Source organism: Chelonia mydas, chromosome 15, assembly GCF_015237465.2.
Source record: "Chelonia mydas isolate rCheMyd1 chromosome 15, rCheMyd1.pri.v2, whole genome shotgun sequence".
NCBI lineage: Eukaryota > Metazoa > Chordata > Testudines > Cheloniidae > Chelonia > Chelonia mydas.
Window position 1 is genome coordinate 3,055,575 of NC_057856.1, and position 24,608 is coordinate 3,080,182.

General features: G+C 48.9%; 1 protein-coding gene across 6 annotated transcripts in view; it reads left to right on the forward strand.

Annotated features, from left to right (window-relative positions):
* OSBP2 (oxysterol binding protein 2) overlaps positions 1-24,608 on the forward strand; it is a 344,207-nt gene that overhangs the window by 195,538 nt on the left and 124,061 nt on the right. For all 6 annotated transcript variants that reach the window (XM_043529960.1, XM_037878931.2, XM_037878932.2 and 3 more), the window contains one exon: positions 23,259-23,509. In XM_043529960.1, coding sequence (XP_043385895.1) covers positions 23,259-23,509 — 251 coding nt within the window. The remainder of the gene's footprint in view (positions 1-23,258; positions 23,510-24,608) is intronic.

Consider the following 24,608-nt stretch of genomic DNA (forward strand, 5'->3'; position numbering starts at 1 on the left):
GAAGTGAGCTGTAGCCCACGAAAGCTTATGCTCAGATAAATTTGTTAGTCTCTAAGGTGCCACAAGTCCTCCTGTTCTTTTTCCATTCTAAAAATAGTCTTCCTGGCTTATGGTGAGGCTGGCTGTTCCCATAGCAACTGCCTTGTGCTTAGTGTCCTATAGATAAAAATCGAAACCAAGGTGCTTGTAAGTTTGGTTGCAAAACAAAGTGATGAGCAGAGTAAGTCCCGGGATGGCCTGTGTTTTTCAGGGTTTGTTTGGTACGTGGGTTAAGTGCACGTATACAAATAAAAACCACATGCACCTGCAGTTAGGAGATCCATTACAATTAATAATAAATAAATGACTTTGTAAAATGTCAAACTGATAAGTAAGTGGACACTGACCAACTCCGTGGGCAGGACATTAGATGGAGGGTTAGGAGACCTGGGGTCTGTTCCAGGCTCTGCCACTGATCTGCTGGGTGTCCTTGGGGAAGTCACTTCCTCTTTCTGTGCTTCTGGTTCCCCTCCCACCCATTGTCTGTCTGTGTGGTTAGATAGTAATCTCTTTGAGGCTCCGAAACTGGAAGGTGCCTAAGCACTCATTGATGCCAATGGGACTTCAGTGCTTTCCTGAATCAGAGTCTGGGGACTCTTTCTACCATGTGTGTGTTCAGTGCTTAGACCCCTCGATCTTGGGTCGGTCCTGTAAGTACCGCTCTGTACAATAAATAATAACCCGAGTAAAACAGTGCACAGCACAGTTATGGGTATTGACTTTGCAAGGGGTTTCTGCTGCATTTCAAGGTAAGTTAGCAGGTAGTTTAAGGGAAGAAAAACACTTAATACAGAAATGTCTTTATTATGATTTGTAATTTGGTAGTGCCTAGAGGCCAGGGCCCTGGTGTGCCAGGCGCTGTACAAACATAGCACAAAGAACAGTTTACAATGTGGGGTTGGTTTTTTTTTAAACTATGAAAACACCTTCTTGATTTCAACATTTCTCAGCAGTCTGCAAAAACCAGAAAGTGAACCTGACTAGAGTGATGGTTAGTATGCATTATTTGTATCATGGTAGCACGTAGAGCCCCCATGGGCTGGGCACAGTACACACAGCAAGAAAGGCATATCCTTTCCCAAAGAATGTACAGCCTCGGGAGGCTGACCAGGCTAGTTTCACTCTACAAACTGTATTAAGTCCAGTAACTAAAGAAGTGGAATAAGTATTGAAAAGTAAATTCAATTTTTAAATTCAATTTAAAATTGGATTAAAAAAATACTGGAGTGGGAGCTTTCTCACTGCTAAGTAGCAGAAGTGGGGTGTCAAAGCTCTGAAGAGATACTGCCTCCCAGCCATTTGTCAGGTGATTGAATTAAGTAGGTGCTGTTATAAAGCAGATAAAAACCAAACAGTCTGACAGAAAACTCTTCACTCTTGATTGCACAGGTTTCAGTTCCTTAGTCCCTGTGGTGTCAGACTCCTGTTAGTCTAGTTGGCCATAGAGTCTTCTTGGCAAAACAGGAGAGACAAGACCAGAATTTCTAATGTAAGAAAAAGATTTAGGAAAACCCCACAACTTACAAAAACAAAATTAAACACACCCCGCTCTTGATATGTCATAAAGACACAAAAGAGGGCATAATCCCAATTTGTATTTTCCTTTGCTCATCAAAGTCCTTTTAACCAGGCATGACCTGCTTCGTGCCAGAGAGAGCCACATCCAGTTTCCTTGGTTGTGCTGCGATAATAAGGAAAAGGCCCAAATATATTTCTGATGTCTTTATATGAATGTTACCAGGGATTCAGAGCAATATTAATATGAACAGTTTGTCAGGCTTCATTTCAGTTGGAGTGCCCATTGTGATACTGTATTATCATAAAAAGAAAAGGAGGACTTGTGGCACCTTAGAGACTAACAAATTTATTTGAGCATAAGCTTTCGTGAGCTACATGGGTGGCATGCATCCGATGAAGTGAGCTGTAACTCACGAAAGCTTATGCTGAAATAAATTTGTTAGTCTCTAACGTGCCACAAGTCCTCCTGTTCTTTTTGCGAATACAGACTAACACGGCTGATACTCTGAAACCTGTATTATCATAAGCACTCCAACAACCCAGTGAATTACTGTGCAAATGGAAACATTTCATTGCAAGTCAATTTTCTCTACTTTTGCTGATTTGAAGAATCGATGTAAATTAACTTTCACTGATTAGTTCTGTCAACGGGCAGGAGGCAGCCCTCAGCTGCAGAGCCTGGCCATGACACCAAGGTAATATATGATTGGTATTTCCATAGAGCCCAGGGGCTGCTCTTTGCCGGAAGCTGGGGATGGATTACTTGAGGATTACCTATTCATTCTCTCTGGGGCACCTGGCATTGGCCACATCGGAAGACAGGATACTGGGCTAGATGGACCTTTGGTCTGACCCAGTAAGGCCGTTCTTATGTATGTTCTTATGCATTGCAGTCAGTGGCAAAAAATCTTATTGACTTCACTGTAGCCAGGATTTGACCCTAGGTGTGCATGGCTCAGTAATCAGACTGAAGACAGCAAGGGCTTAATCCCAGAAAAACACACATGAGCTGCAGTGGGACGTAAAATTACTTGGGTAAGTAAGGGTCTGCAGGACTGGACCTCGCGGGAGAACAGCAACCTCAGTAATGAAGGCAACTAATAAATAATTGCTAGGTGGTCTCCATATGGCACTCTTCATCCCGAGGTCCCGAGGGAGGAAGAGGTGGGACAGGGCAGCTAATGACAGTGCCAGGAGATTTGTATAGCTGCATCTCATTAGTTTCCCTTTGGGGCTGAACTCCTAGGCCCACTGAAGTCAGTAGGAGTTTGGCCATTGGCTTTGCTGGTGCCAGGATTTCACCTTTTTTTATAATTATATTTGTAATTAAAATACATATAAAATGAACATAATAGATCCCCAAGTGGGGTCAGAGCTGAGGGGCCATTGGGGTGGAGAGGGTTGGGGGAGGAAGGGGAGCCTGCCCGATGCACAGGGTTGTGGGGGGGAGGAGTGTTCCTTGGGGGAAGAGGCGCCAAAGGGCCCTGTGCTGTGCCCAGCAAAGTCAGTGGGAGCAGGACTGGCCGACCAGGGCTGAACTGGCAGGGCGTGGGGGCAGGGAGCAGCTGGACGTGAGATGGGCACAGGAGCAGAACTGTGAGGGGCTTTGAGGGCGAGGAGCGTGCCCGCGATGCGGCGGGAGACCAAGGCAAAAGCCGTCTCTCAAGGGAGATGGTGACGTGGCTGGACCAGCAGGGGGAAGATGGGTCTGGCTGCGATGCGATGGACAGGCGTGAAGAGTGCGGGGTGTGAAGGAGGGAGGCGGTCACGGAGGGAGTTGCGGTCATCGAGTCCGGAGGTGACCAGGGCGTGGAACAGGATTTTGGAGGGTAGGAGAGGGCTCAGAAGCCGGTGTAAAGGAAGAACCAGCAAGTTCTGGTTTCCCTGGAAGAGGAAAGGGGCTGGTAGCAAGGTGCCTTCGCCCCCTGTGGTGGCAGTTGTGTGTGTAGGAGGAGGGGTCACGGGAAGGGTCTGGGCCCAATCTTTAGTTGCATTAAGGCAGCTTTGTGCCTCTTTGTCAATGCACAGCTCTCTAGGGCCAGCAGACCCTACCCATGAAGGATCTCCCCAGTATCAATGAGTCCTTTGGGGGTGTAGAGCTGCCTTCCCAACAGATCCACTAACGTCCCTGCCTATGGCTGGTGCTGGGGGTGTGGCCTGGCAAGAGTGTCCCTGTGCCCTGGAACCCCCAGCTACCAGAATGGCCCTTTGGGTACAGGCAGGCAGCTCAGCCAGGGTTCCAGTCTGGTGTAGGGGAGCCATAGGCCCAGGAAGATTAAAAATGGCTTAAGGCAGCCTCCCCTCCTGCTAAGCCCAGATAGGAGCCTATACCTTCCATCTCACTCTGGGGAGCTGAATCTGCAAAGTCCAGCTGACTGCTGCCCACAGAAGGCTGTGACTAGTTTCTCTTCTTGCAGTGGACAAGAAGCTGGATATGAGTCAGCAGCATGCCCTCGTTGCCAAGAAGGCCAACGGCAAATTGGGCTGTATTAGTAGGAGCATTGCCAGCAGATCGAGGGAAGTGATTATTCCCCTCTATTCAACACTGGTGAGGCCACACCTGGAGTATTGTGTCCAGTTTTGGTCGCCCCACTATAGAAGGGATGTGGACAAATTGGAGAGAGTCCAGTGGAGGGCAACGAAAATGATTAGGGGGCTGGGGCATGTGACTTACGAGGAGAGGCTGAGGGAACTGGGGTTATTTAGTCTGTAGAAGAGAAGAGTGAGGGGGGATTTGATAGCAGCTTTCAACTACCTGAAGGGGGGTTCCAAAGAGGATGGAGCTCAACTGTTCTCAGTGGTGGCAGATGACAGAACAAGAAGCAATGGTCTCAAGTTGCAGTGGGGGAGGTCTAAGTTGGATATTAGGAAACACTATTTCACTAGGAGGGTGGTGAAGCACTGGAATGAGTTCCCTAGGGAGGTGGTGGAATCTCCATCCTTAGAGGTTTTTAAGGCCTGGCTTGACAAAGCTCTGGCTGGGATGATTTAGTTGGTGGGGGGACCAAAACTGGACATAATACTCCAGACGTGGCCTCACCGGTGCCGAATAGAAAGGAATAATCACTTCCCTCAATCTGCTGGCAATGCTCTTACTAATGCAGCCCAATATGCCATTAGCCTTCTTGGCAACAAGGGCACACTGCTGACTCATATCCAGCTTCTCGTCCACTGTAACCCCCAGGTCCTTTTCTGCAGAACTGCTGCTTAGCTAGTCAGTCCCCAGTCTGTAGCGGTGCATGGGATTCTTCTGTCCTAAGTGCAGGACTTTGCACTTGTCCTTGTTGAACCTCATCAGATTTCTTTTGGCCCAATCCTCCAATTTGTCTAGGTCACTCTGGACCCTATCCCTAACCTCTAGTGCATCTACCTCTCCCCCCAGCTTAGTGTCATCTGCGAACTTGCTGAGGGTACAATTAATCCCATCATCCAGATCATTAATAAAGATAGGTTTCAGAGTAGCAGCCGTGTTAGTCTGTATCCACAAAAAAAAAGGAGGATCTGATGAAGTGAGCTGTAGCTCACGAAAGTTTATGCGCAAATAAATTTGTTAGTCTCTAAGGTGCCACAAGTCCTCCTTTTCTTTTTATCAATAAAGATGTTGAACAAAACCGGCCCCAGGACTGACCCCTGGGGCACTGGATGGATGGACAGAGACCTGCAAGCTCAGCTAATTTTTCTCCTTGGGGCTAGACTCTTCCCCACTGCTCGGACTTTTGCCTAATTTTAATTGTCTCAGCTGCTGGGGCATCATTCACTTCCCTGGAGGCTGTTCCAAAGTCTGAGATTTCACCATTCAGAAGGGTGTTTTTTGTTTTTGCAGCATAGATTCTTCTCTCCATTTCACCCCATTGTTTCTAGTTATTGTTCTTTGTACCATCCTGAACTTAAACGGTTCCTCTTCTTCCCAGGGGATTTCGTTGTCCAGGTAGTTATAGGCAGTTACCATGATTGTGGTCTTCCTTAGTTGCTGTTTAGCTAATCTGTACATAGTTCTTTTCTTTTTACCTTGTAAATCAAACCCTCTAGCCTTCTGACAATGGTAGTTGCTCTGCTCAGAACGACTCTTAATTTGTGTACCTCTTTCTCATATCGATGTGACTACACATGAGCTTAGCATTTCAGATCCCCCTGCCCGCCCCCGCATACTCTTTGCCTAGTGAGCATGTTACACTTCGGGTCACAGAGCTCTATATGGATGTGGAACTGGAACAGGGGTAGTGCATTCCGCCACTGCTGTGCATTAGGGAAACTGAGGTACAGCCAGAATTCCTAGGAATGGATTGAATTGAGGACACAAGGCAAGCAAATGTAAAATAAGAGCGTTATTCAGATTTGCTTCCTAAGGTTAATATCTTGGTGACCCAGAGGCTGTTTACAGTCTCCTTCATTTCACTGCTGAAAAACCTGCAACAATCTCAGGCAAGACTGTCAGAGCATGTGTTCCCACGCCAGGGTTTATTGTGATTTAACAGAATCACCCATAGCTGAGCATTTTCCAAAGCACCAAAGGGATTTAGGAGCACAGGTCCCAGTGATTGTTAATAGGTGCTTCTGAAAATCCAGACCAGTCTTCTGCTATTGCAGGCAATCCTGCCATATAATTCCTGAGGTGGCTGCAGTGTTCTTCTCTGAAAGGCTGGCCACCCCAGGTTCTGCATACATACCCAATGAATATCATCTTGTTCCTGCACTGGGTATTGAGCCCAGCTTTTCCCCATGGACTGGGGAGGTGTAAAGACGGTCTCTCTGTAGTTGGTGATGTAATACAACAGAAAATATCATATTGCCTCTATATAAATCCATGGTGCACCCACATCTTGAATACTGGGTGCAGATCTGGTCGCCCCATCTCTAAAAAGACATATTGGAATTGGAAAAGGTAGAGAAAAGGGCAACAAAAATTATCAGATATCTGGAACAGCTTAGAGATGACTAAGGGGGGATATGATAGAGGTCTATAAAATCATGACTGGTGTGGAGAAAGTAAATAAGGAAGTGTTATTTTCTCCTTCTCATAATATAAGAACTAGGGGTCACCAAATTAAATTAATAGGCAGCAGGTTTAAAGCAAACAAAAGGAAGTTTTTCTTCACACAAAGCACAGTCAACCTGTGGAACTCCTTGCCAGAGGTTTGCATGACACTAACAACAGGGTAGAGTTAAAGTTATTTGGATGCTTTAACTGGGCGTTTTTCTCTTTAGCATGTTCGGATTTTTTTCTTAGTGTAACATTAACACTAAATTTCCTGGGTCTATAATGCTTGGTTTGGGGATAATTTTGGATATTTACAGCATCCCTGTAATGCTTTTATCTGTAAATTACATATATTAGCAATTTAAAGGTAAAAAGATTTTACCCTTACATTATAGGGATGCTGTAATTATGTATATATGACCATGTTAATTTAACCATTCCATGAGAAGCTGGTTTTCTACATCTTCAGGTTTCTGGATGAAACTTCTACCTGTTAGGAGCAGGAGGCTAGTAAAGACTCTTTGCTTTTGTCCTTCCAGTTTCAGAGACACCTCGGAGGCTCCAGGAGGCTGGACTGTTATCCAGCTTGAATTTAAGGCCCTGAGTTGCATCCCCAGTACAATAGTTTGAAAACCCATTTTGTGATTTGAACAAATTAGGTCTGGAAGTCACTGAGAGAGAATAAACCTGGATCCCAATATGTCAGTGTTCCAGAACTGTTCTGTACTGCTCGCCTCCGGCAGCTCATTAAGCAGACAGATCTTTTATAACTGGCCCTTCCCTTGGACACCTCTTATGGGCTTTCAGGCTTTTTTCAAAGCTTCTTTGTTCCCTCTTCGGTGCTCGTTTTCTGCTCCTCTTTCTTTCTAAGCAGGCTGTTGGTTTGTGTGTGGTTGTTCTTAACTCCAGTAGCTGCAGCCGTTATGTAAGACAGAATAAAGGGAATAGTCCTTGGCTGACCTAACCCATCCGGAGCAGAACAAAAGCACAACTGTCACCATTCGGCCCAGGTGCATTCGCTTGGCAGGAAGGGATTTTTTTTTCCAGGCTTGAGTTGCTTATGTAACTTTGTGTAGCAGCAAGAAAGCCCGCAAGCACTGGTCAGAGCCGAGTGCCCAGAGAGAGCAAGAGACAGAATTTAAGCATCCTTGATAAACAGATCTGCCAGACTACGGGAAATGCTAGTGTCAAAGGATGGGGAAAAGCAGAACACTTTGTCACTAAGGGACACAGTCCCCTCTGGCACATACAATCTGGACTGTACAGTACTGGTTTCAATCCAAACCTACCTGCACAGGCTCTGAATCTGTCCCTGTCTTTTATTTTATTAGTAGTAGTAGTGGATCAAATCTGAGGCCCTTACTCAGCTGTTATTCAGTCCTTAGGCAAAAACTCTTGGAAGCCATAAACTTTGCCTGAGTGATAGCTGAGTATAAACTGAGTATGGGCCCAAGAGTCAGCCCTAAAATAGCAATTAATAATCACAGAATCATAGAAATGTAAGCCTGGAAAGAGCCTGGAGAGGCCGTCTAGTCCAGTTCCCTGCACTGAGGCAGGACCAAACAGACCATCCCTGACAGGTGTATGTCTAACCTGCTCTTAAAAACCTCCAGTGATGGAAATTCCATAACCTCCCTGGGCAACTTAACCACCCTGACAGTTGGGAAGTTTTTCCTAATCTCCAACCTAACCCTCCCTTGCTGCAAGTTAATCCCATTGCTTCTTGCCTTTCCTCAGTGGTTCAGGAGAACAATTTATCACCCTCCTCTTTATAACAGCCTTTAAGTATGGTTATTGTGTTCCCACCCCTTCAGTCTTCTCCAGAAAACCCAGTTTTCTTCAATCTTTCCTTGTAGGTCATCTTTCTAACCCTTTAGTCATTTTTGTTGCTCTCCTCTGGACTTTCTCCAGTTTGTCCGCATCTTTCCTGAAGTGTGGGGTCCAGAAATGGACACAGCACTCCAGATGAGGCCTTCTTAGTGCTGAGTAGAGCAGAAGAATTACTTCTCGTGTCTTGCTTACAACAGTCATGGTAATGCATTCCAAAATGATGTTTGCTTTTTTTGCAACAGTGTTCCACTGTTGACTCATATTTAGTTTGTGATCCACTATAACACCCAGATCCTTTTCTGCAGGACTCCTTCCTAGGCAGTCATTTCCCATCTTGTATTTGTGCAATTGATTATTCCTTCCTAAGTATAGGACTTTGCATTTGTCCTATTTATTTCAAATCTTTTCTCCAGTTTGTTAAGAGCATTTTGGATTCTAATCCTGCCCTCTAAAGGACATGCAATCCCTCCCAGCTTGGTATCGTCCACAAACTGTATAAGTGTACTCGCTATCTATTATCCAAATAATTTATGAAGATATTGAATAGAACCGGACCCAGGACAGATCTCTGTGGGACCCCACTCGATATGCCCTTCCAGCTTGACTGAACCATTGAAAACTACACGCTGAGTATGGTTTTCCAATCATTTGCACATGCACCTTATAGTAGGTTCATCTAGACTGTGTTTTCCTAGTTTGTTTATGAGAATGTCATGGAAGACAGTATCAAAAGCCTTGCTAAAGTCTTGCTAAAGTCTACTGCTTCCCCCCATCCACATGGGTTGTTACTCTGTCATAGAAAGCTATTAGGGTGAGTTGACATGATTTGTTCTTGACTATTACTTATCGCCTTATTATCTGCTAGACATGTCTTATCTGTAGAGTGTATTATTAGCCCCTTTGTACAGATGGGAACTTGAGGTCTGTAGAAATAATGCCCCATGTCACATAAGGCACAGACAATAGCATCCAGGAGTCCTTACTCCCAGCCCCTTGCGTTAACCACTAACCTTCTAACCTAGTCTTGCCTGGGGAAGGGCGGGTACAGAGCCCTATTTCAGTTACCCACAGTCCTTTGCTGTCAGTAGGAGGCCATTGGATGATATCATGTGTCACAAACTCACAAGTGAAGGACACGTTTCTTTCTCAGTGACGGTTACTAAGACACTGTAAATGTGTCACTCCCACCACTCAGACTCCTTCTCCCTTCCTCTTGCTACTGTATAGCTGTATCTCCAGGCAAGGGGTTGGCTTAGTTATGTATGCACATTTCCAACAGGTTATCTGTGACATAGTCATGGTGATTGATTCGTGGTCCCTATGAAGTATGGTCAAAGAAAACCAAGCCAGCTATCAACAGTGATTCATATTTTAGCTTCTTCCTGTGCTTTTAAAAAATGCCGATTAGCCACTAACAATAAGAAGGTTTCAGAGTAGCAGCTGTATTAGTCTGTATTCGCAAAAAGAAAAGGAGGACTTGTGGCACCTTAGAAACTAACCAATTTATTTGAGTATAAGCTTTCGTGAGCTACAGCTCACTTCATCGGATGCATCTCTAAGGTGCCACAAGTACTCCTTTTCTTTTAACAATAAGAAATGTATCGAATATGGCCAGGAAAGGCCATTGCCGAGCAGCGCGGCTAGCTGTAGCATCCAGAGGTTCCATTAATGTGAAGGGACGTTCCATGGAAAAGTACTACTGGAACCCGTCACAGCGGCACTGAAGAGCTAAACCTTGGCAATGGCCACTCTGCGTGGCAGACAGGCAACAAGACTGTCTCCTGATCAGAGCAAGGACGGAGTGCCAGGAGGGTGGGTTGAGTCCTTCAACCAGTGTGCCAACAAAATAAGTAAGAGGCAGAACCTCGCCAAAAACAGGCTGATATATCCGAGTCCTCCTCTGTAAATAACAATACAATGCAAATCGTGTGTGTGTGTGTGTGTGTGTGTGTGTGCGTGTGTGTGTGTGTGTGTGTGAAAACCAGGCTACTGGGGGAAGGAGAGACCTTGGTTTTTGGCAGTGTTAATTTTTGGTCTGGCACACAAACACTACAATGACAAGCACAGTATAAATGCTTACATAGACCTAGCTCTAGTTTATTCATCTATATTTGCTGCAAAGAGATGTTAGTCTCCAGAGCAGGATACTTTGCATTCCCCTCATCAAGCCTGGTGAGTGTTCCATGCAGCCTGTTCTGAGCTGGAGCGTGACTATTCAGACAAACATCTGTGCTCAAGAGTTGTTGTTATTTGTCCTCACTATCCTGGAACCTTGCAGAAGAGACACAGAGACTGCTGTGTTACTCGTTACTTTTCATTGTCTTTGGCTGTTTACATACCTTGGGGTGAGAACTGGGTTACCTCCTAAAGCTGTGATCTCTGTCCGAATTGGAGATCACTCTATTCCCACCTGCTCCTTGCTTTCCTGGCTCTCCACCCCCTGTCCAACATCATGCTATGCAGGAGACAGGTGATAAATACACAGCGAATGTGGCACATGCTTTGCTTTGATGCCCAGAAGAAATGTCCATTTCTGATGAGCTGATTGCATCGCCAATACAAAGCAGTGTTCTCATTAACCGTCTGGCGCAATGGCTTGTCTGTGGGCACTGCCTGCGATTACTGCTGCAGTACGCGTGTTTATGCTCACATGAATACAGGCAACGCAGACTCTTCTCAGAAGCTGGTTTCTCTAATTGGAATATTTCCCAAAGCATACTCCTGTTCTGCCTAGTCCTGCTGGAGCGTCTAACGAAGGCTTGTCCCTCCTGCAGTTGAATCATTCTTTGTCCTTTCTCAGACATGGATTTTGAAAGCCATAAAACGCTTACAACTGCAGTTCGGTTTAATCTTTGCGTTTTCATTGCCAGAGCTCATTAGAGACCATAAAAAAAAGCCTGGAAAACTTCACCTGTTTTCAGAATTTGAAAAGCTGCAAGAGTCGGATTCTTCTCTCTGTTCTACTCGTGACGTCAGTGCAGCTACTCCAGAGTTATGCTGGTATAAGTCAGAGCAGAATCTGGCCCTAAATATTTGACATCTTCAGCAGTGATTTCACACTGAGCCACTGCTGGACAGCCCTGGCTGTCCTGCCAGAGAGGAGCCCCAATGAACCTGTCAGCCATCCAGCCTGAACCCTGCCACTGTCACCCCCTAGTTCTGTGCTTGCCGCAGTCCTGGTTCCTGTTGTCCTGGGGTATCTGATAACAAGGGGACAAAAGGAGAGTCTCATGTCTGTCCTGAACCAGCCAGTTGTCCACTCACAATTCACAGTGCTGGTTCTTAGACAGGATCTGCTGTAAGCTGCTTTCAGCAAGGTCAGTGTATGACAAATAAGAACTATTCTGGGGCTCAGCTGAACACCTAGAGAGGTTGATTTACTTTCCTTATACTGAGACAGAGTTGCCTAGAGCATATGAATGGATAAGTAACAAAGTCCCTCCGAAACCTGACACTGCCTCAGTTTCCCCATAGGGTATGTCTGCACTGGAAGCGAATGTGTGATTGTAGCACAGGTACTCATGCTAACAGTACAGGTAACAATCACACTGTAGACATGTGGCATGGGCTGGCATCCTGAGTACATTCCCAGGTCCCTGGTAGGCTTGTACTTCATTTGCCGTGTGACCAGACCCTACGCGTCAGCCATTCAGCAGCTCCCAGCGCTGTCAGGTTGCTGCAGTGACTTAGCCAAAGAACAACTAAAGTCCAAACAAACTCAACACATCTTCCGATGTTCTGCCAGCCTACCTGGGCTCAGCTCCCTTCCTCCTCCTCCTTCCCGGGGTCACCACATCACCTTGCTAGGCAGCTCCACAAATAGTCCGTTTGTACCCCCTCACCAAGGAGCAACGTAGGAGGAACTCAGGCCCAGCCTCTCCTATGGGTTCCCAGCCCTGGGAATCCTAAACAGCCAGGCTGTCTGCCCCATAATCCAACACTACCCTGTCTTCTCCCTGGGCCTTCTCCTATACCCTCCAGCCTTGGCCTCCTTTTCCTCGCTGACCCCTCTGACTTCCAGGCCTGCTCTTTCCAGGGCCTGCCTCATCCACTTCTCTCCTTTGCTCACTGGCTGCTCCTATCCCCAGCTGGCCTGGTTTAGTCACATGTGTCTACCCTTAATTCCCTGCAGCCGGGCTAGCTGCCCTGTGCCAGGCTGCACGGCTTCAGTGCATGTGATCTTGGCTCCCACTAACGGTTGGTCCCAGCAACTACAAGAGCTTGCTACTCACCTCTAAAGCAGTGGGGGTTTTCAGCGTGAGTGGCCAGGGCTTGTGCTTTTGGTGCTGATGGTCCCAGTGCTCCTCCCCTTCTGGAGGGCAGACTCCCCTGACTGGTCTTTCCTCACTGCTGCTCTGTTTTGCACTCCGAGGACATGGCATTGATCTGAATTAGCTGGGTTATCCCAGTGCTTTGTGAATTGACACCGAGCCCCGGGGTCCCTTTGTCAACCACTGACAGGGGCAGGCTCGCCTGGCACCATTTTGCAGTCCCTTTGCCCGAATCCCAGCTGTCTGATCTACACCAAGCCTAGAGGAGAGCTGCCTCAGCAGGCTGGCAGGGCGCTTTACTGCGCCCGGCATGAGGTCAGTGCAGTGCTCAGCTCTGCAGCTCTTTTACATGGCGTGATGCACTTTCCATAGGTTGAGTTTCCCCCACGTCAGTCAGCCATGGTGCGCCGGCTTTTCCGGTCCGCCTCAGTGGGTTTGAGGAAGAACTCTGCTCTTTTCTTGTCAGCTCCACCAGCCGCCTTTCCCGTCTTTTCCAGTCATCACTACTTGTCGAGACAAGGCATCATAGCTGCTTGCTCCAGCCCTGATCCCCATCCGGCCACTCTGTGCGCTCACGTCCCGTTAATGCGTCATTGCCTGCTGCCCTGATTGCTCCCCCATGCTGTGACGCTCCTTTTTTAGCTTTGCCCTTTAAAGAGGGACATTCACATTGAGACAGACTTGGAAGCAAGGTGCCTTTCCCGGCCTGTTCTCACACGGAAGGCCCGTGCCCGCGTAACGCCAGCAATCCATGCCTCTCCCTCTCCCCCAGCATCTGGCTTCTCTGGACAAATATGTTAGCGATATGCAACATAAAGTTTGGCTTCTCCCTGGCTTGGCTGCTTCCATGGGCACAGGGCTGTTCCAAGTCCGCTGTGTCTCTACAGAGACACTCTCTCCTCCCCTTGTGTGTAGTGGGGGGGAACCCACTTACCCCTTTCCTAGCAGAATCAAGTGGCAAGTGGGGTGTTGGAGGCGAACCCTGCCAGCCTCTTGCAGGAACATTTTAAAACCCCACAATACAGTGCTGGGGATTGGCAGCTTAGGGGGATTTGTAATGGGGTGTAGAGTCCTCCATTTCTAGGTCCCCTGTTCATATCCCGCCCAAGTGGGGAGTGGCTGGTACTGCTACCACCTGAGGAGTGGTATGGGAGGCCAGCTGAAATGAGTAGGTGGGCTCAGTCCTGTTTGTGGTGGACAGGCCTCCAGGTCACAGACCACATCACTGCCAATGAGACTGGTAGGTCAGAGAGGCTGAGGTGACTGCTCCCAAGCCGGAGGTGAGGATTTCAGTCACTGTCTGTCCAGCAGCGTTCACCACACGGCTTGCACGCCCCCTGAGGAGTTTGCAAGGTGTTCAAGGCTGTGTCCAGGAGAGCTGTGTGACCCCTGGTTCGGGACTGGGTGCAATAGAACAATTGTCAAACCTCGATGGAAGGTGTCAGATCGCTATTCCGTTAATGCTGCCCCCCAAGGTGAAAGGCACTTAGGAATTCCAAAGGCAGAAGGGGAACCGGCTCGGCCAGATGCGATTTGGTGAGTTTCCTCCTCTCCATTATACCTTGCTGAGGGGCTATTGTGACAGGAGTGCATAGGCTGCTCTTGGTGTAAGCACGCTTCCATCACACCGCTGCCAACTCCGGTACGTCCGTGTGCTCGGAGTGAGACGTGGCGTGTCACCAGCAGTACGTCCGTGTGCTGGGGGCGGGATCAGGCCCGTCACCCCCGGGACGTCCGTGTGCTGGGGGCGGGATCAGGCCCGTCACCCCCGGGACGTCCGTGTGCTGGGGGCGGGATCAGGCCCGTCACCCCCGGGACGTCCGTGTGCTGGGGGCGGGACGAGGCCCGTCTCCCCCGGGACGTCCGTGTGCTGGGGGCGGGATCAGGCCCGTCACCCCCGGGACATCCCTGTGCTGGGGGCGGGACGAGGCCCGTCACACCCGGGACGTCCGTGTGCTGGGGGCGGGATCAGGCCCGTCTCCCCCGGGACGTCCGTGTGCTGGGGGCAGGACGAGGCCCGTCACCCCCGGGACGTCCGTGTGCTGGGGGCGGGATCAGGACCGTCGCACCCGGGACGTCCGTGTGCTGGGGGCGGGATCAGGCCCGTCACCCCCGGGACGTCCGTGTGCTGGGGGCGGGACGAGGCCCGTCACCCCCGGTAGGTCCCTGTGCTGGGGGCGGGACGCGGCCTGTAGAATTTCGTATGGTCTCATCTTCCCAGTTGTTTTGTTGTTCCCTGAGCTGTGTCTATAACCCCCGTCCTGCAGTTTGCGGCTGTGTCGTGCTTCCCCTGGGACCGTACGTGCTCTCACACACTCTGTCCCAGTCATCTGCTCGTGAGCTGTTGTCATGCTGACATCACTGCAGCTTAGCAGCGCGGATACCCTTCTTTCCCCTGCCCTGCTCCTCAAGTCTCAGACTGGCTGTTTTCCTGACTCCGGAATCCTTCAAGGGCGTTTTGTTGCTTGGTGGTTACAAATACTAGCCTTGATTTTTTGCCCTCAGTAGCCATGATTCATCTTACCTTCTGGCTGTGTGAATTGCTTCCAAAGTTTGTCATCTGCATCTGGGCCTCGGGGGCCCAGCTCTGGATTGCAGGCAGATTGGTTGCCATGTTGTGCGATACTGAACTGGGGCTCTCTGTTACAAGATTCGCTGCATTTTGCTGCTTTCCCTGCATTCCAGCGGGGGCTCTTGGGTCCGTTCTCTCATCTGGCTGAGGCTTGAGAAAGTCTCTAGTGTCGGATGAGCCTCAGCTCTGAGTCACAATTACTTCCCTGTTCCTATGACACCCTGGCTAAATAGAATCAGAATCTGGGCATTTGGCAGCAAGAGTCAGCTTCCCAGCTGCTGACATGTCCCCGTTTCCTCGTTTTTCAAAATCTCTGTGAGTGAGTTATTAGCCCTGCCACTGAGGAGCTGGTGGATCTGCATTGAGCCAGCCACGGTGCAGATGGACACAGTGCAGGCGTCCCCACAGAACTCGGCCAGGAGCTGTGTCTGACGTGATTGCCATTGAGCGGGTCAGTGCGTGCCTGCTCGCCGGGCCACTCTCACACTTCTCGTTTGTTCCAGTGACAGTGCTCCCCAGGAACCTGTCTCCCAGTGCATTCTGGGTGATAGTAAAAGCCCACCAGTGCCCTCTGGGGCAGTAGAGGGAGGACTAGTGGACATGGTTCAACTTGTCCATGTCCACACTGGCACTAAACTGGGGCAAGTTTAAACCGAACAGTTTCCTAAACCTGCTGAGAGCTAGTTACTCTGGCTGGCTCTCAGAATGCGTGTAAACTTCTTGAAGCTCTTTTGTGTGAGGACATGAGGTGTTTTGCACACTCTAGGGGCTAGACTGGTTCCAAATGGCCAATGTCTTATTGCAGCCAGGGCTGTAGTTACCTGCCTTGTTGGGGTGTTGTGCAGGTTAATAATGGATGTGCAGTGTTTTCAGCTCAGACACGTTGAATGGATTGCTTCCCTTCACCCAAGAGGGGGCATTTGAAGGGATGCTGGATAAAGCACTTGGGGATGGAAGATGCCCCTATATACAAAGTTATTATCATCTTGTGTGATTACAGTGGAAAGGCCACTTTCTCCACATGGCCATGTAACGTGCTCCGGACTGCCGCTCAGCACACTTCCCAGGCTGCTGCACTTGCTTTTCCTTAGCACTTGGGGTTGATTGTCCTTCTATGCTACCCAAATTGCTCTGATTCCTGTGTTACAAACACTGCTTGGTTGGTTTTAAACCCAAGGCTGTTTCCCCTTCCGTGAGCTGTGGAATCAATGTGCTACTATTGAATGATAGCTGGACATCCGTCTCAATAGTATCATCTTGAAAATCTTATCAATAAGCTCGGGATAAAAACCCACATCCGTTTATCAGACGAAAGGCAGGAGGTGAGGCAGCAGCTGGGCCGGCCGTTCCAGGCCAGAACCCCTGACATGCCAGTGAAGCCATCCTGCTCTGACTGTAATTGAGGCACCTTCGAAGGCTCTCAGCTCTGGCGCACAGCTTGGGCTCTCTTGCCATAGAAGAATTTGTTGACACTCAGCCTTCTCCCTTCTGTCCCTGCGTGCCGAGCCAGGCAGAGACGCCACAGAGAACAAGCCCTGCTTTCATTCCCGGTGCTGCTTTGTTTGCCTGCCTGAGGAGAGTCGGCAGGATTAATTGTGGGAAGAAATTCATCCCATGACCATGCAGGGACTTTGATTAGGTTTGCAACTGGTGGGAGGTCTTTCTTTTAGCTCCAAAACATGGGACCGCGTTCACTGATAACATAAGCTAGGCAGCTCGATTGGCAGCTTTCAATTCAGCCCTATGACTTCTCATTGTCAGAGATAAGTAACTTGTGGAATGATCAACTCAACTCGTGGAGGTTTGGCATGGGAGCCGGGGCGCCATCCTCAGATTAGTCACATGTACACCAGGATCCTGCCTCTAACTAGGACATGTGGGCCCTGCGTTTGGCTGCTCAGTTTGGCACTTTGTCTTCACTTGCTTACTTAGCACCCTTGGGCCAAGGGCAGCTCCTATATGCACCAGTGCAAGCCTTTTGGCCTTGGTGCAGTTACATACTTTAGAGAGCCAGTTTAAAGGCCCAAGTACAGAATCTGGATGTCCCATTTTAAATGTCCATGTTTGACAATCCAGCTCACAACATGTACATTCTAGCTGCTCTCAGCTTATGCACCATCCAACTTATGCACCAACTGAAATCAGCTGAGAGGCTCCTTCTAAGGCTCTCTGGCTTTGAGCTCAGCACGTGTAGAGGCTGAAGGCCAGATGTTCTCAAGAGTGAGCCCGAGCTCTGGAATTCATTTTCCAGCTTCTTCCGGCAAAGCGCAGGCTTGCTGACCTGAGCAGGCTCGGAGCTTATCTAGGCGCTCAGCTTTATTCCGGGGACTTGGGGTTGTTCCTTTTGTGGACTTGGGGTTGATTTGGAGTTGACATGTATCACTATTTATCATTTCCTTTGTGCAGATGTACACAGAGAGAGCTGCGCACACCTGTGTTGTCAGTCAGTAAATACTGTGCTTTAGAGGATGGACAGGACAGGGAACTGCCTCCAGAAAGGGAAAACCAGGGCAGAGACAGCCGCCTCCCCACACAGTCCTGAAGCACAGGGTAACTGGCATATGCCTCACAACATCTGGGGCATGACTCCCTGTATCAATGTAAGGATACAAACTGGTGGACAGAGTGCCTTAGCACTGGAATTACAGCCACCGCTCAGCCCTTCCCAGGGCTTGGCCACTTGGGCTCACGCTGAGTAGAACGGGATCACTGTCACTCTTTGGAGGGCTGTATTTTGTAACGTTATGCTTCTTAAAAAAAAATAGAATTGCTTGAAAATCAATGGGACGGAGTGTCCCTGCTCCTGGGCGTGTGACCGGGGATGGACGGAGAGTCCCTACTCCTGGGGGTGTGATGGGGGAGGAATGGAGAGTCCCTGCTCCTGGTGGTGGGGGTGTGACAGGGGACGGATAGAGAGTCCCTGCTCCTGGGCGCGTGATGGGGAATCGGCGGAGTGTCCCTGCTCCTGGGCATGTGACGGGGGATGGACGGAGTGTCCCTGCTCCTGGGCACATGATGGGGAATCGGCGGAGTGTCCCTGCTCCTGGGCATGTGACGGGGGATGGACGGAGTGTCCCTGCTCCTGGGCACATGATGGGGAATCGGCGGAGTGTCCCTGCTCCTGGGCGCGTGACGGGGGATGGACAGATAGTCCCTGCTCCTGGGTGGACAGGGGCAGAACACATCTACTCGCGGGGCTGTGGGGAATGGGAGGCACACCTGCAGCCAATGTGCAGAGGAAATGGAGTGCTCATGCACCAGGGGGAGGGGGATGAGGATGGAGCGCAGCTGCACCCGAGTGGGGGGACATGAACCGGGGGGCTGGGGCAGGGGACAGAGTGCAGCTGCACCCAAGAGAGGATGGGGGCCAGGGTGCACATACTTCTGGGGACGTCGTTGGGCACACAGCTGACAACTGCTCAGACCCAGCCCAAAGCCTTAGTTGTGTGGCAGGTCTCAGTGTTTGGTGGTGTTGGTACATCGGTGCCCAGCAACATCATGTTCTCTGGCTGTGCAGTGGGGGCCTTCCCGGGTGTAGCAGAGCAATGCCCCACGGACTTGGTGTTGCCCCTGCTGGTTGGGAAGTGACGCGGTAATGCCTGCAGCTCAGGGCTCTGGGCCTGCCCTCCAAACTCAGCCTGCAAGGCAGATCCAGGGGGCATGAACTGTGGGCCAGGATGGTGACAGTGTGGAGCCAAGTCAGTGCAGCACGACGATCTTTAATGGGACCCATGTTCCGTAACACAGGATGTGTATATGGGGAGGGTGCATAGCTGAGCTGCACATGCTCTAAAATCACCCCTGGAACCTCTGTAGTGTCAGGGCTTTTTCCCTTTCTCAGTTTGACTTCCTGGTGGATTGTTTGCTGATGTCTCTGATCCCTGCATAGATCCTCTTGATCCCCCAACTTGTGCTTGACTCCACCTGCCTCTAGGGGAGAGAGAATGGTGCATTTTAAAGAAACTCATCACATTACACTCATTATTCATTGCTTGTTTAACACCAAACAATATTTTTATGTTACAAAAATAATCACCTTTTCCGTTGAATCTCAGTGATATTGAACATACTCCCCTTCTGCAGTGCTGGTTTTGTTGTTGTAAATATTAAATGGATATTTCCTTACATGGTAACATTCATGGAAGTTGTCCTTCCCTCCCCAAAAGGTCAGCTGCCTGAGGCCTGCTGCGCGAGAGCTGAGAGCCCCTCAACAGTTCTACACCATGTATAACCTCCTCTCTCGGCATGCAGCAAGCAGCTGCCGGAACTGTGCTACCTGTGTGGCTCTGATCAAGGCCAGGACACTGAAGGCATGAGTTGGTTATAAAAAACAGATGAAAAATGTGGATTGGACTCAAGTGTAAAACTATAATTAAGCAGCCAAAAAAGAATTTGAAGAGCAACTAGCATGAGACACAGAAAAAACTGAATCTGTTTCCCCATGTTAAGTATCCTCACACCTTCTTGTCAACTGTCTGAAACGGGCCATCTTGATTATCCCGACAAAAGTTTTTTTTCTTCTGCTGATAATAGCTCGTCTTAATTAATTAGCCTCTTAGAGTTGGTGTGGCAACGTCCACCTTTTTATGTTCTCTGTATGAATATATATCTTCTTACTCTATGTTCCATTCTGTGCATCTGATGAAGTGGGCTGTAGCCCACGAAAGCTTATGCTCAAATAAATTGGTTAGTCTCTAAGGTGCCACAAGGACTCCTTTTCAAGGATGACAAGTCCGTTGCAAAGAAGCTAAATGAATTCTTTGCACTGGTCTTCGCTGCAGAGGATGTGAGGGAGATTCCCACTCCTGAACTATTCTTTTTAAGTGACAAAACTGTCCCGGATTGAGGTGTCAGTAGAGGAGGTTCTGGAACAAACTGATAAATTAAACAGTAATAAGTCACCAGGACCAGGTAGGATTCACCCAAGAGTTCTGAAGGAACTCAAATATGAAATTGCAGAACTACTAACTGTGGTATTTAACCTATCATTTAAACCAGCTTGTGTACCAGAGGGCTAATGTAATGCTGACGTTTTAAAAAAATGGTTCCAGGGGTGATCTGGGCAATTACAGGCTGGTAAGTCTAACTTCAGTATCAGGCAGATTGATTAAAACTATGGTAGAGAACAGAATTATCGGACACTTTGATGAACACAGTATGTTGGGGAAGAGTCAACACAGCTTCTGTTAAGGGAGATCATGCCTCACCAATGTATTAGAATTCTCTGTGGGTGTCAACAAACGTGGACAAGGGTGATCTAGTGGACATAGTCTCCTTGGACTTTCAGAGAACTTTTGACAAGGTCCCCCACCAAAGGCTCTTAAGCAAAGTAAACTGTCATGTGATAAGAGGGAAGGTCCTCTCATGGATCAGTAACTGGTTAAAAGGTAGGAAACAAAGGGTAGGAATAAACGGTCAGTTTTCACAGTGGAGAGAGGTAAATAGTGGAGTCCCCCAAGGATCCATACTGAGACTAATACTGTTCAACATATTCATAAATGATCTGGCAAAAGGGGTAAACTGTGAGGTGGCAAAGTTGCAGATGATACAAAATTATTCACGTTGGTTAAGTCCAAAACTGACTGCGAAGAGTTACAGATGGATCTCACAGAAGTGGGTGACTGGGCAACAAAATGGCAGATGAAATTCAGTGTTGATAAATGCAAATTAATGGACATTGGAAAATGTAGTCCCAACTGTACATACAAAATGATGGGGTCTAAACTAGCTGTTACCACTCAAGAAAGAGATCTTGGAGTCATTATGCATAGTTCTCTGAAAACATCTGTTCAATGTGCAGCAGCAGTAACAAAAAGCTAATGTTAGGAATCATTAGGAAATGGATAGATAAGAAAGAAAATATCATATTGCCACTATAAATTCATAAATTCATAGTATGTCCACATCCTGAATAGTGCATGCAGTTTTTGTTGCCCATCTTTAAAAAGATATATTGGAATTGGAAAAGGTACAGAAAAGAGCAACAAAAATAATTAGGGGTATGGAGCAGCTTCCATATGAGGAGAGATTAATAAGACTGGGACTGTTCATTTTAGAAGAGAGATGACTAAGGGAGGATATGATAGAGGTCTATAAAATCATGACTGGTGTGGAGAAAGTGAAGAAGGAAGTGTTATTTTCCCCTTCACAGAACACAAGAACCAGGAGTTCTTAATAGGCATTAGGTTTGAATCAAAATAAGGAGTACTTTTTTACACAACACTCAGACAACCTGTGGAAGTGGTTGCCAGGGGATGTTGTGAAGGCCAAAAGTATAACTGGGTTCAAAAAAGAATTAGATAAGTTCATGGAGGTTAGGTTCATCACTGGCTATTAGCCAAAATGGTCAGGGATGTAACCCCTGGCTCTGGGTGTCCCTAGACCTCTGACTGCCAGAATCTGGGACTGGATGACAGCGGATGGATCACTTGATATGTTGCCCTGTTCTGTTCATTCCCTCTGAGGCATCTGGCACCAGCCACTGTCAGAAGACAGGACACTGGGCTAGATGGACCATTGGTCTGACCCACTATGGCCATTCTTATGTTATTATATAAATTTTTGAGACTTAACCCTTAGGGAATAGCTCATCCATATTAAATTCATTAGGGCTTTATATGGAAATCACTCTGAGCCCTGTCGTATTTAGTGAAGAGTGCTCTCCTTTCTGTAGAACTTTGAAAACATCCTATACTTCCCCGTCTGCAGGATTACATAGCCTGTTTCAAAGTGCTGTAGAAAGGCTGTTATTCTATACTGAGTGTCCAGGACCTTTCCATGTGGGTGAAACTTGAAACCACCCAGAACAGAATAATTTTCCTTACGAAAGACGGGTGTTTCGGTGCTCCCCGAGGGTGCATCTACACAGCATTTTGGAGCAAGCCGCCCAGCCCAGGTTGATAGACTTGGGCTGGTGGGCTCAGACTCATGCTCTAAAAATAGCTGGATGGTCAGTGCTTGAAGTTGAGGCTGGAGCTCGGGCTTGGAAGCCCAGCTGCCTCCCAAGGCTTCAGAGCCTGAGCTGCAGCCCAAACCGTGAGTTCAAGGCGCTGTCTACACAGCTATTTTTAGAGTGCTAGCACGAGCCTGCTAGCCCCTGTCTGTGGACCCCCTGGGAAGCTCGCTCTAAATGCTGTGTAGACATACCCTCAGTGGGTCCGTCGGTCCCAGTGTCACACAGATGGAGACACAAATTCCGATCCAAACTGCACATTTGTGCTAATGACCCACGTGGTTTGACTAATCACAGTCCAGGGTGTTATGATGGGAACTCCCCGGCAGAGGTTCTGGGGTGGGGGGAACTCCCCACACTTGCTGTTGTGGGACTTGGCCCTGTGTGAATGCCCTCCTTAGTACAGTAGTGGCTGGCACTTGCACATCTAGCTCTCCTGAGCCCTGCATGGCGGTTAGCCTCTTTTGGGGGTGGCTCTATAACTTAGTGAAGTCACTGGGAGTTTTCCTGCTGACATCTCTGGGCTTTGGATCAGATCATTACAACATTGTTCTTTTTTGGATGCAGGAGACTGGGCACTCCTGGCCCAAACTCACCCCAGTGCTTAGGTGTTCGCTAGGGCCCCCCCGGCCTTGTTACTCCCAGTGTCCTGGCGCTGCTCATTCCCGCAGCGCGGCAGTCTCAGGTGGGAGCTGGGAATGTTAGGACAGGGCACCCAGAAAACGCAGTGCTGCCTGGGGACGCTGGCTGGCTGCTTTTTCCACAGGCAGAGACGTGCTCTGCACTGACCCCTGCTTCCGATACACAGGAAGAGCTTGGCTACAGGAGGAGTGAAAGCAGCTAGGAAGCAGGAGGGGGAATAGGAGCTCCGTGTGTAGGGCAGAGAGGGACGAGCTAGGGGCTATTCTGAAAAGCTGTCCCCAAGGGCAGTGTGCAGGCTCTCTCACCCCCAGCCCAACGGCGCTCAGCCGGCACTCAGCACAAGCCAGGAGCCCTTGACTCACTTCCACTGCACAGCCCGACTTCGTGCTTTAGTACAGTCCGGTGGTAACCATGGAAACCGTTTTTTCTCTCCACCCCCCACTCCCCTCTTTCCAGATGACTCTGGTGATGAGGAACCAACCTCGCAGTCTGACAAGAGTGAGCTGCACAGCACTCTGAAAAGCCTCGCCAGTAAGCTGGAGGATCTAAGCACGTGCAATGACCTTATTGCCAAGCACGGGGCGGCTCTCCAGAGGTCCCTGAGTGAGCTGGAGAACCTGAAGCTGCCTGCCGAGAGCGGGGAGAAGATCAAAGCCGTCAATGAGCGAGCCACCCTCTTCCGGATCACCTCCAATGCTATGATCAATGTAAGTACTTTGTCGCGCTTGAGTTCTCTTGGAAATCCTGGCAGTAGCAGGGGTGTGGGCAGGGGCTTGGCTTGCCTGCGGCATGTGTAACTCCTCACTGGTCCCTGCACGCAGTGAACAGCTGTGTGCCAGGTAAACTCTGTGCACGAGTGTGCGTGTGCTCCACTGTTCTGTTGAGAAGAGGACAAGGAGGCATTCACTCCCCAGGGTCTGCTGCTCTCCTTCCCTTTTTCTTCATTCCTGTCCTCCCCCAGCACATGAAGTGTCTTTCCCCCCTCCCTTCCCTGTTTCCCCTCCATGCTTTTCACACCGGAGGAGGGAATGGCGAAGGCTTTCGTGTCGGATTAGCGTTGGGATAGGCACTCCGGGAGCAGCTTGGAGTTTAGTTAAGGCTCGGCTGCCATTTATTCCGGCTGCACAGCAGTTAACAAGCCAAAGAGGATTCAAACTTGACAAGGCACAGCAGAGAGACGAGAAGACAGGCTGCTTAATGGTCTGTGGTGTAATGTGTTCATGGACCCATTCGGAACGGCTGTGACAGTGGCTAGATAACTAAGTTTGCACATACCACTTATGGGAGAGGCTTCTCCAAATGTCCCAGTGGTCAGCCACCAGCTGGAGTTAGAACTGGTTCCATAGCCATTCTGTGGGGAGCAGGTAACTTGCCACCTGGTAGCACAGCAGGTCGGGGGCTGATGTATCATGGGTTCATTCCGACTGCAGATTGAGATCCTCAGATGGCATAAATCCACACTGACTTCAGAGGAGCTGCCGTAGCATACACCAGCTGGGAATCTAGCCCTTAGCGTTTAAATGCCAGGACAGTGACCTGGATCAGAGGTGCCCAAATGCACAGCTGTGGCTTCTCCTTGTTAGTTTATTGCAGGTCATGTCCTCCTAACCAGCCAATCAGTTCACACACCTCACCGCACCCTGTGGGATAGTGCAGGACTCTTTTATTTTGTGGTTGTCCTGCATATTGGGGAATTCTGATCGGCTGCCTTTGTGGTGAAACGTTCTCTGATGGTGGTGGGGACGTGTGTGGTTATTTTGTCCTGCAGGGAGGAAGGAGCAGAAATTCCATAAAGGAAGCAAAACA